The sequence below is a fragment of the Colletes latitarsis genome, chromosome 6, assembly GCF_051014445.1.
Source record: "Colletes latitarsis isolate SP2378_abdomen chromosome 6, iyColLati1, whole genome shotgun sequence".
NCBI classification, from domain to species: Eukaryota; Metazoa; Arthropoda; class Insecta; order Hymenoptera; family Colletidae; genus Colletes; species Colletes latitarsis.
Genome location: NC_135139.1, coordinates 23,452,271 through 23,464,359, shown reverse-complemented (window position 1 = coordinate 23,464,359; position 12,089 = coordinate 23,452,271). Strand labels below are relative to the sequence as shown.

Sequence of the window (12,089 nt, the reverse complement as noted above, 5' to 3'; positions counted from 1 at the left end):
TTTTTCGACAAAATTAAAAAATTTCAAATCATACTAAAAAAATTATATTTAGTTGCAGGGATCAATTACAAGCATTTTTGGTCAATAGACATACCCCCGAAATCCTATCCACTTTCTAGAAAAAAATTCGAGAAGGTGTGAAATTTTTCGACAAAATTAAAAAATTTCAAATCATAATAAAAAAATTATATTTAGTTGCAGGGGTCAATTACAAGCATTTTTGGTCAATAGACATACCCCCGAAATTCTATCCACTTTCTAGAAAAAAATTCGAGAAGGTGTGAAATTTTTCGACAAAATTAAAAAATTTCAAATCATACTAAAAAAATTATATTTAGTTGCAGGGATCAATTACAAGCATTTTTGGTCAATAGACATACCCTCCAAATCCTATCCACTTTCTAGAAAAAAATTCGAGAAGGTGTGAAATTTTTCGACAAAATTAAAAAATTTCAAATCATACTAAAAAAATTATATTTAGTTGCAGGGATCAATTACAAGCATTTTTGATCAATAGACATACCCCCCAAATCCTATCCACTTTCTAGAAAAAAATTCGAATAGATGCTTAAATTTTTCGACAAAATTAAAAAATTTCAAATCATACTAAAAAAATTATATTTAGTTGCAGGGATCAATTACAAGCATTTTTGGTCAATAGGCATACCCCCCAAATCCTATCCACTTTCTAGAAAAAAATTCGAGAAGGTGTGAAATTTTTCGACAAAATTAAAAAATTTCAAATCATACTAAAAAAATTATATTTAGTTGCAGGGATCAATTACAAGCATTTTTGGTCAATAGACATACCCCCCAAATCCTATCCACTTTCTAGAAAAAAATTCGAGTAGGTACTAAAATTTTTAGACGAAATTGAAAAATTTCAAATCGTTCTAAAAAAATTATTTTCGGTTGCGGGGGTCAATTACAATTATTTTTGGTGAATAGACCTACCCCCGAAATCCTACCCAGTTCCTAGAAAAAAATTCAGTACGGTCGGAACTTTAAACGTTGATAACTTTTTAACGAAGCCTCCATCAACAAATTAATATTCTTGATTTTCGTCTTATTTTGGCCTCTAGAATCTCCCATTAAAATTTTTCCCTGGGGTGACCAAACATCCTGTATAATTACTTTGAAACAATAATATCGTTGTGTTTCCTTGGAGGGTGCATCCAAATTCTTTATCCCCAGGGGGCAGCCGAGTGCAAAGGGTTAAAGGACCTTCGTAAATGATGGGAATAAAATCGACGACCCTACGGATGTGATCTCTTACAAGTTGCCTTAAGTTTCGTGAAAGAGTATTGCTCCATGGTTGGAAGTAACAGGCACGTTCGAAGCGACGAAAACAAATAAACCACCCTGTATAATAAGCAAACGACACCCGAAAATCTCTGTCGGGAGAGCTTTCGCGGCGTGCGTGTGGCGAAGCTTGTAAATTTTCGCGCGGTGCTCGCCGGAACGGAACGAAAACCGAACGGTTCTCCGTGCATAAAAGTCCGCATAGAAACTTCATTTATCTAGAGGCAGAGCGAAGGCAATCTCGCACCTGGTGCACCGTTACCGGTCGAAGAGGACGAACGTAGCTGGCGGAAGATAACTAGGTGCCTATTCGAGGAATGTCCGCGCGCGTTTACACGCAAATACGCTTCGTGTCCGCTCGATGCAACGTCCTTTCTCGATAATAGTAATCGTCCCCAACGCTCTATGCACCCACATTTAATACTTAACCGCAAGGGTACTCGATGGTAGTAATCTTTCGATTTTCAGTCATGTTCCATACGGTACTTGAATTGCCACAGAATATTTCAAAAAGAAATATTTTCCAACTTTGGCGCTTGTGTTACTTTCTCGCCAAGCGGTGGAATTTTTTGAATTAATTTTAACCCTTAAGTGGACTGTTGATTTAATATATGTTCTATGTAATTATTTGAAAATTTATGTGTTCCTCCGTTAGTTCATAGTTTGAGATTGAAGGTTCACTTAAGGGTTAATCTCTGTACAGTTAAGACCACCGTACAAAACGAGTTTCTTATATACGCGATTGAAAAAAGTTTCACTTTGAATTTTCGACTTTCGAAGCACGGGTATTTTTCAAGCTAATTTTTCCATCGTAATATAGAGAATATAGAGCGAAACGCAACGGAGACCAGGCGGATTCGGTCAGCGAGTCGCCGCGCTTCCGGTCGAGGTATATTTGTATCGTTATATTACGACATCGGGACGCGGTTTGTTACGAGAGAGGCGGTCGCGCGATCGCACGTGAGAGTGCACACGCAGCGATGGAAATAAGATAATTCGATACGGTGCTTTCCTGAGAAATTCCAGAATAAATAGTTCCCGGATGCGACGGCCTCTCGATTCGCGATCCCGAAGCTCGCGAGGAAACTTTCGAAAACGCGTAGATAAATGAAGTATCTATCTGCGTCGAACGACGAGCAGTCGTTGCACTTTGCGCAAAGACCCAAGCTCTGCATAGTCGAAAGTACAAGTTGCCCGTTTCAGGATATCCGTGCGCGCGTGTCTTCTCTAAAGTACAATGCGACCAGAGTTGTTGAGAAGTTATGTAGTTGATCGTTCGACTCTAAATGCACAGAGGTGCGCCAGGAGGCGGTGCAGCAGGCACTGGCGGCGATGCAGGGTCGTCCGAAGCCGTCCCTGCCGATGCCTTCGAAAAGAACATCCGTGATGGCCAGGAGTCCCGACCGGGACCGTCGCGACAGCGGAGAGTCCAGCAGCGACGAGGACAGCGTGGTCACCGAGGAGAGTCCCGGTGCTGGTGGTCCAACGGGTATACCTCCTTCGAATCTAAATTTTTCCATATTTTATGCTCGTCACTCGGGGCCAAGAATCACCGGTACGCCGCCATTTACTTCGACTAGCCAAACTTTTAATCTAGAGTGTACGAATAATAATTCGATTCGTTACAAATGGCCGCGCCATTCGGTTTATCGCGCCCGTTAATGCGAATCCGTTGTCGAGATACTTCGATGGGCATCGGGATGCTCGTTCCTCGACGACAGATTTTTAGACTCCTCTGAGAGGCTTCGCGTCGCACAGTGTTCTAAAACGGCGATTTAGACGCGAAAATGTCCAATTTTCATCAACGTGTCATTCCAATCATTTTTTATGAATACGCATTCATCCAAAATTCTACACATTCTCGAGAAAAAAATTCAAGTAAGCGTGAAATTCTTCGACAAAATTAAGAAACTTCGAATCGTTCTGGAAAAATTATTTTTAGTCGCAGGGGTCAATTACAATCATGTTTGGTCAATAGACATACCCCCGAATTTCTACCCAGTTTCGAGAAAAAAATTCAGGAAGGTGGGCAAATTTTTCGACAAAATTAAAAAATTTCAAATCGTTCTAAAAAAATTATTTCTAGTCGCAGGGGTCAATTACAATCATGTTTGGTCAATATACATACCCTCGAATTCCTACCCAGTTTCGAGAAAAAAATTCAGGAAGGTGGGCAAATTTTTCGACGAAATTTAAAAATTTCAAATCGTTCTAAAAAAATTATTTCTAGTCGCAGGGGTCAATTACAATCATGTTTGGTCAATATACATATCCCCGAATTCCTACCCAGTTTCGAGAAAAAAATTCAGGAAGGTGGGCAAATTTTTCGACAAAATTAAAAAATTTCAAATCGTTCTAAAAAAATTATTTCTAGTCGCAGGGGTCAATTACAATCATGTTTGGTCAATATACATACCCTCGAATTCCTACCCAGTTTCGAGAAAAAAATTCAGGAAGGTGGGCAAATTTTTCGACGAAATTTAAAAATTTCAAATCGTTCTAAAAAAATTATTTCTAGTCGCAGGGGTCAATTACAATCATGTTTGGTCAATATACATATCCCCGAATTCCTACCCAGTTTCGAGAAAAAAATTCAGGAAGGTGGGTAAATTTTTCGACAAAATTAAAAAATTTCAAATCGTTCTAAAAAAATTATTTCTAGTCGCAGGGGTCAATTACAATCATGTTTGGTCAATATACATACCCTCGAATTCCTACCCAGTTTCGAGAAAAAAATTCAGGAAGGTGGGCAAATTTTTCGACGAAATTTAAAAATTTCAAATCGTTCTAAAAAAATTATTTCTAGTCGCAGGGGTCAATTACAATCATGTTTGGTCAATATACATACCCTCGAATTCCTACCCAGTTTCGAGAAAAAAATTCAGGAAGGTGGGCAAATTTTTCGACGAAATTTAAAAATTTCAAATCGTTCTAAAAAAATTATTTCTAGTCGCAGGGGTCAATTACAATCATGTTTGGTCAATATACATATCCCCGAATTCCTACCCAGTTTCGAGAAAAAAATTCAGGAAGGTGGGCAAATTTTTCGACAAAATTAAAAAATTTCAAATCGTTCTAAAAAAATTATTTCTAGTCGCAGGGGTCAATTACAATCATGTTTGGTCAATATACATACCCTCGAATTCCTACCCAGTTTCGAGAAAAAAATTCAGGAAGGTGGGCAAATTTTTCGACGAAATTTAAAAATTTCAAATCGTTCTAAAAAAATTATTTCTAGTCGCAGGGGTCAATTACAATCATGTTTGGTCAATATACATACCCTCGAATTCCTACCCAGTTTCGAGAAAAAAATTCAGGAAGGTGGGCAAATTTTTCGACGAAATTTAAAAATTTCAAATCGTTCTAAAAAAATTATTTCTAGTCGCAGGGGTCAATTACAATCATGTTTGGTCAATATACATACCCCCGAATTTCTACCCAGTTTCGAGAAAAAAATTCAGGAAAGTGGGCAAATTTTTCGACAAAATTAAGAAACTTCGAATCGTTCTAAAAAAATTATTTCTAGTCGCAGGGGTCAATTACAATCATGTTTGGTCAATATACATACCCCTGAATTCCTACCCAGTTTCGAGAAAAAAATTCAGGAAGGTGGGCAAATTTTTCGACAAAATTAAAAAATTTCAAATCGTTCTAAAAAAATTATTTTTAGTCGCAGGGATCAATTACAATCATGTTTGGTCAATATACATACCCTCGAAATCCTACTCACTTTCTAGAAAAAAATTCGAGAAGGTGGGCAAATTTTTCGACAAAATTAAAAAATTTCAAATCGTTCTAAAAAAATTATTTCTAGTCGCAGGGGTCAATTACAATCATGTTTGGTCAATATACATACCCCCGAATTCCTACCCAGTTTCGAGAAAAAAATTCAGGAAGGTGGGCAAATTTTTCGACAAAATTAAAAAATTTCAAATCGTTCTAAAAAAATTATTTCTAGTCGCAGGGGTCAATTACAATCATGTTTGGTCAATATACATTCCCCGAATTCCTACCCAGTTTCGAGAAAAAAATTCAGGAAGGTGAACAAATTTTTCGTCGAAATTTAAAAATTTCAAATCGTTCTAAAAAAATTATTTCTAGTCGCAGGGGTCAATTACAATCATGTTTGGTCAATATACATACCCTCGAATTCCTACCCAGTTTCGAGAAAAAAATTCAGGAAGGTGGGCAAATTTTTCGACAAAATTAAAAAATTTCAAATCGTTCTAAAAAAATTATTTCTAGTCGCAGGGGTCAATTACAATCATGTTTGGTCAATATACATTCCCCGAATTCCTACCCAGTTTCGAGAAAAAAATTCAGGAAGGTGAACAAATTTTTCGTCGAAATTTAAAAATTTCAAATCGTTCTAAAAAAATTATTTCTAGTCGCAGGGGTCAATTACAATCATATTTTGTCATTACACATACCCCCAAAATCCTATGCATTTTCGAGAAAAAAATTCCTAATCGAAAATATAATGTAAAACCTGGAACGTTTCTGTAATTTTGTTTTCTGTCTCACTTTCTCTTGTGTTCATTTGCAAAGGGTTTTCGGAACACTGTGCGTCGTTTCGTACAGAAGTGGTTGCAAATACTAGAATCAAACCGAAGAAAAGAAAATAGTTCGATATGTAAATATTTGTGACAGTATCGGGTGTCGAACGGGCGATGGCGTCCGTTTTATATTTCCCGGTGAATAATGGCGGAGGCATTGCTCGTGCTCGGTGGAGTTTCACGTTGGGCTTTTAGGCACAGGATTGTCGGACACCAGCAGCACCGGTTCGGCGCGAGACACGCCTCCGCCTCCGAGACCACCGGCCAGGAGACCTCCTGGCGCGGACATCACGGACATCGCGGAATACACGCCCCATGCCTACTGCAACATCCAGCCGCCGGACGTGACGCACACGAGCAACACGCCGGCCGCGCAGCAATCGACCAGGCGACCGGGCGCCGATCGTGTGAATCGCTACCACGTCGTCGAGGATCAGAACAACACCGGGACCACCGGCCGCTGGAAGGTCTCCGCGAAGATCCAACAGCTGCTGAACACTTTGAAACGGCCCAAGCGACGACCGTTGCCCGAATTCTACGAGGACGACGACATCGAGCTGGAGATCGCGGCCAATCCGAAGGACCCGAATGCCCCTAAACCCGAGGGCGGTTCCATGACCTCCGCGGTCGGCGAACCGTTCTCCGTGGCCGCTGGTTTGCCCAGGTCACTCGAGGCCGCTATACAAAGGTGAGCCTCCAGTACTGGCCACTAGAGGGGTCGCGCTCTCGCAAGCGATAATAACAACGATTCTGGGTGCGTAGGTATGGATCGGCAACGTACAAAGCGCCAGTGGCAACCGTCCTGGATCCTAACGGCAAGCTTTGCGTGACGCTGACTTATGGAAAGCTTCTGAGTCGTTCTCATAAGATAGCGTACACGTTGCTGAACAAGGCTCTGAGTCGCGGGGGCGATTGCTGCCTGAAACCCGGCGACAGAATCGCCCTGGTTTATCCGAACAACGACCCGATAAGCTTCATGTGCGCCTTCTACGGTTGTCTTCAAGCTGGCATCGTACCTGTGCCGATCGAGGTCCCTTTGACCCGTCGGGACGCTGGCTCGCAGCAGATCGGCTTTCTTCTGGGCAGCTGTGGGATTCAGGTTACTAATTACTGGGAAAATATACCATAACCGATAACCCGATAACCAAAAAATCCTCCATAGGTGGCGTTGACCAGCGAGGCTTGTCTGAAAGGGCTACCGAAGACCGCAGCCGGCGAAGTGGTGGCGTTCAAGGGCTGGCCGAAGCTTCATTGGTTCGTAACGGAACACCTGGGGAAAACGCCGAAAGATTGGCTACCACCGCCGCGATTGACCGACGATACCCCCGCGTACATCGAGTACACCACGGACAAGGATGGCTCGGTGATGGGCGTGACGGTTACCAGATCGGCGATGCTGTCCCACTGTCGGGGCCTGACGCAAGCCTGCGGGTACACGGAGGGGGAGAACGCGGTCTGCGTTCTAGATTTCAAACGAGAGGTCGGCCTCTGGCACAGCACTCTGACCAGCGTCCTGAACGGAATGCACGTAATTTTCATTCCGTACGCTTTGATGAAAGTAAATCCCGCCAGTTGGATGCAAATGATCACGAAGCATCGGGCCAGCGTGGCCGTGGTCAAGTCCCGGGACCTTCACTGGGGCCTCCTGGCCACAAAGGATCACAAGGACATCTCTTTGTCGTCGCTGAGACTGTTGTTGGTCGCGGACGGCGCGAATCCCTGGTCCCTTTCCTCCTGCGACCAGTTCCTCTCGGTATTTCAGTCCAAAGGCTTGAGACCGGACGCCGTCTGTCCGTGCGCGTCGTCGAGCGAAGCTTTGACCGTCTCGGTTAGGAGACCGGGTCGCGCTGGCGTGAACGCGACTGGACGCGGCGTGCTCTCGATGTCTGGACTGAGCTACGGCGTCGTCAGAGTCGATCAAGAGAATTCCTTGACCTCCTTGACGCTTCAGGACTGCGGCCAAGTTATGCCCGGAAGTAAGTTTCCATCTAGATATCCGAACAACTCGTTGGCCATCGAATACGGAAATGTTTACCTTGGCCCGACAGGTATCGTGATCGTGATTAAAATGGAGGGGCAGCCGTTCATTTGCAAGACCGACGAAGTTGGCGAGATCTGCGTGCACAGTTCCACGACCGGGAACCAGTACTGGGGGTTGCAAGGGCTAACGAATAACACGTTCAAGGTGGCCCCGCTTCAAGCCGACGGAAATCCGCTGGGCGAAGTGGAGTACACTCGATCCGGTTTATTAGGCTTTCTCGGACCTGGCGGCCTGGTGTTCGTATGCGGATCGCGCGATGGACTTATGACCGTCACGGGAAGGAAGCACAACGCCGACGATATAATTGCCACGGTCCTCGCCGTCGAGCCTATGAAGTTCATTTATCGCGGTAGAATAGCCGTGTTCAGCGTTCGCGTCTTGAGGGACGAGAGAATATGCGTCGTCGCGGAGCAGCGACCCGATTGCAGCGAGGAAGAGGTACGAATATACCACGCGATAGCGATTGTTAGTTTATCGGAAGCCATGTAACATTTTAAAGTAACACGCGAGTTTTGATTCCTCAGAGTTTCCAATGGATGTCGCGGGTGCTCCAAGCAGTAGATTCGATTCACGCCGTTGGAATATACTGTTTGGCGTTGGTCCCGCCGAACTACCTACCGAAAACGCCGCTCGGCGGTATTCACCTGTCGGAAACGAAAAGACGTTTCCTAGAGGGTACACTACACCCGGCTAATGTTCTGCTTTGTCCGCACACTTGCGTTACGAATCTACCGAAACCACGCGAGGTCCATTCAGGTAAGCGGTCGCACATTCACCTGCGAGTACTAAGCTCCCGAGCTTCAGGTATACCGATAAAAATTACGGACTTTTCGATGAATTACATGAATGTCAGCAAGTAAAAGGACAATATATACACACTTACTTTTCTCGACCATAACATTTCTTCGTTTTTCTTTATGCAATCTAATTTAAGCGACCGCGGTCCAACAAATTGGCGAACAGCTCTACGGTGACACGCAACTTGGAACGAAACACCGAACGACTCAGCGGGTAACGATCTTTCGCCAGTTTGTTCGATCGTTTCGCCAAGATGTTTATGAGAATGATTAATGAGAGAATGAATGAGCAGTTGTTCGGATTTCATTTTACGTTGAAAATCCTGAATTAACACGCGAAGAAACGTAACACTTTGCGCTTTCTTACAAAGTCGTCAGTAGGCTTTTAGCAACTTAGCACAGATATACAAAGTATATAACCGTCTCTTGCTACATATCATGTATTGTTAATCCACCTTACCACCGAAGTAATTTTAACGCTTAGCATGTTATTCTATTATTTTCACCCTTCTTTCTTTTGGCTGAGCTCCGAACACCCTGTAGTGATCCAACGCTATACATAGACGAATTACACTTGGCGATGTCAGATTCTTTCCAATACATCGTACATACAGAAATAAAGTACTCTATTCTCACTTTTGCTCGTCACTGTACACACAGTTTTCTTTCGATTGGTACACAACAAAAAGAAAGCTTTCGAACAATTACAATTTTTTTCTTATTTTTTTTCAACGCTAACGCTTTGTTAATTAATTTTACATCGCTGTATTATCGTATTTCTTAAGAAGCACCGAGCTCTATTTTCAATTTTTTTTTTTTTTTTTTTTCTCAAGTACGTACAGTCCATGGAACGTTACGAGCACGCCTGTACAAGTTCGACAATAACGAACGTACTTAGAGCTTTGATTTTCCGGCCTCAGTCAGGGGAGAGTGTGTGAGCTACTCATTATTGGGTTGAGTGTTTGTGTTGGTTTACTAACGGAATGGTGCGGGGGCGTGTAGCGGGGGATTCTGTTGCAGACGTTGGTCCGGCCAGTGTCATGGTGGGCAACATTGTTCAGGGTAATAGATTGGCCTCGGCTCAAGGACGGGATATGGGCGTCTTGGACGAGGACAGTGATAACGCTAAAAAGGTTTGCTTCTACAAAGTCTGTAGAAAGAATAGAACGATACGAGCTGTAGATTATTCTTCTATTCTAAAGAAAGTCTCGTAGTATTCCAATGGATCGGTAGAATTCCAAGAAAAAAATAATGTTGATAATCTACAGACCTTACCGGAATACTTTATTGCCAGTTTGCGGTACCGTCGTTCACGCGTTGAATATTTCAGTATCAGTTCATCTCGGAGATCCTTCGATGGCGTGCAGTCAGTACCTCCGATCACGTGATATTTACGTCGTTGAACGCCAAAGGAGCGGTGGCGACTTCCCTGTCCTGTTCCCAGCTGCACAAAAAGGCCGAACGGATCGGGAATCTTTTGCTGGATCGCGGACGGATCAATACCGGCGACCACGTGGCGTTAATATTTCCGCCCGGTACAGATTTGATATGCGCGTTTTACGGTTGCCTGTACGTTGGAGCCGTGCCAGTCACGATCAGGCCGCCTCATCCGCAGAACCTTCAGACCACTTTGCCAACCGTGCGCATGATTGTGGACGTCAGTAAGTCTGTGCTCGTGCTCACGAATCAGAATCTCCTGAAACTGCTGAAAACGAAGGTACACCGATACGCCATGGATTCTCGATGCTTTGCGTACAGGCTGTTTCATTTGTTTCGATCGCCTCAATTGGTTCAAACCAATATTATCAGTTTAAACAGTTAATGATAAATAACCTTTCCCTTCTGCGCTTTTACCCGCGGGACCGATTAAAACGAATGAATCCGCCTGCCTGTCTTTACGTTTTCTACGACTGCTATGCTGCTAATCCGATCGTGTTCGTAACTAATTAAACTGGATCGTTAACAACGCAATGCAGGAGGCGAATAACGTTGTCGACGTGAAGAGCTGGCCGACGATTCTCGATATGGACGACATGCCAAAGAAGAAGCTACCTGTTATGTATCGGGCTCCTACGGCGGAGATGCTGGCTTATCTAGATTTCAGCGTTTCGACCACGGGCATGCTCGCAGGAATTAAAATGTCCCACGCAGCAGTTACGTCTCTGTGCCGTGCCATGAAACTTGCCTGTGAATTGTACCCGTCGAGGCACATTGCTCTGTGCTTGGATCCCTACTCTGGATTAGGATTCGCATTGTGGTGTTTGAGCAGTATATACAGCGGGCATCATTCCATACTTATACCACCGTCGGAGGTTCGTTTCCACCAGCCGTTTAAAAATGTTACGCGCAAAGGAAAATCGTTATCCGCAACTGTACGTGTGTAGGTGGAAGCCAATCCAGCGTTGTGGCTGTCGGCGGTCAGTCAGTCCCGAGTGAGAGATACGTTTTGCTCTTACGGCGTGATGGAACTGTGCACGAAGGGTCTCGGTTCCTCCGTTCACGCTCTGAAGGCGCGGGGCGTCAGTTTGGCCTGCGTCAGAACGTGCGTGGTCGTTGCCGAGGAAAGACCGCGGATCGCCCTCACCACGAGCTTCAGCAAACTTTTCTCCGCTTTGGGATTGAGTCCGCGCGCTGTGTCGACCTCCTTCGGATGCAGAGTCAACACAGCCATTTGTCTACAGGTTCGTATTATTTCAAGTTCTGAAAATGGTCCCAAAAGATAGCATCGTTAAACATTGCTATTTTCGATACAGGGTGCATCGAGTCCAGAACCGTCCACGGTGTACGTCGATCTGCGCGCGTTGCGCAACGATCGCGTGTCCTTGGTGGAAAGGGGTAGCCCGCACTCTCTGTGCCTCATGGAATCGGGAAAACTGCTTCCCGGGGTAAAAGTGATCATCGCCAATCCGGAAACGAAAGGACAGTGCGGCGACTCTCATTTAGGCGAGATTTGGGTGCAATCCGCTCACAACGCTAGCGGCTACTTCACGATCTACGGCGATGAGAGCGATTATGCGGATCACTTTAACGCTCGTCTCGTGACCGGAAACACGAACGAGGTTTACGCCAGGACCGGTTATCTCGGTTTCTTGAGGCGTACCGAGTGTGTTCAACAGTCGGTTATCAGCGACGTTCCCGGCGACACTTCCGCGGCGGAAGCGGATCTCGTTCCCGGCGACGCCGAATTGCACGACGCTGTGTTCGTTGTCGGTGCCCTCGACGAGGCTATTCTGCTCAGGGGAATGCGATACCACCCGATCGATATCGAGAATAGCGTCATGAGGTGTCACAAGAAGATAGCAGAATGGTGAGTCAACGATAACACATGGCTATTCCATAAGCGATTCGTTTCTATTTTGATTCTGTTCTCTTTCAATTCCTCGATTAAAGTTG

At 44.3% G+C, this 12,089-nt stretch overlaps 1 protein-coding gene across 14 annotated transcripts in view; it reads left to right on the top strand.

Moving 5' to 3' along the window:
- Positions 1 to 12,089, top strand: part of Dip2 (disco-interacting protein 2) — a 48,166-nt gene that overhangs the window by 29,503 nt on the left and 6,574 nt on the right. For 8 of the 14 annotated variants that reach the window (XM_076767021.1, XM_076767020.1, XM_076767019.1 and 5 more), the window contains 11 exons: positions 2,597 to 2,857; positions 6,054 to 6,546; positions 6,621 to 6,957; positions 7,021 to 7,834; positions 7,907 to 8,337; positions 8,424 to 8,655; positions 9,699 to 9,829; positions 10,027 to 10,413; positions 10,673 to 11,008; positions 11,081 to 11,377; positions 11,450 to 12,003. In XM_076767021.1, the coding sequence (XP_076623136.1) occupies positions 2,597 to 2,857; positions 6,054 to 6,546; positions 6,621 to 6,957; positions 7,021 to 7,834; positions 7,907 to 8,337; positions 8,424 to 8,655; positions 9,699 to 9,829; positions 10,027 to 10,413; positions 10,673 to 11,008; positions 11,081 to 11,377; positions 11,450 to 12,003 (4,273 nt within the window). The remainder of the gene's footprint in view (positions 1 to 2,596; positions 2,858 to 6,053; positions 6,547 to 6,620; positions 6,958 to 7,020; positions 7,835 to 7,906; positions 8,338 to 8,423; positions 8,656 to 9,698; positions 9,830 to 10,026; positions 10,414 to 10,672; positions 11,009 to 11,080; positions 11,378 to 11,449; positions 12,004 to 12,089) is intronic. The other 6 variants (XM_076767018.1, XM_076767015.1, XM_076767014.1 and 3 more) reach the window with 2 other exon arrangements.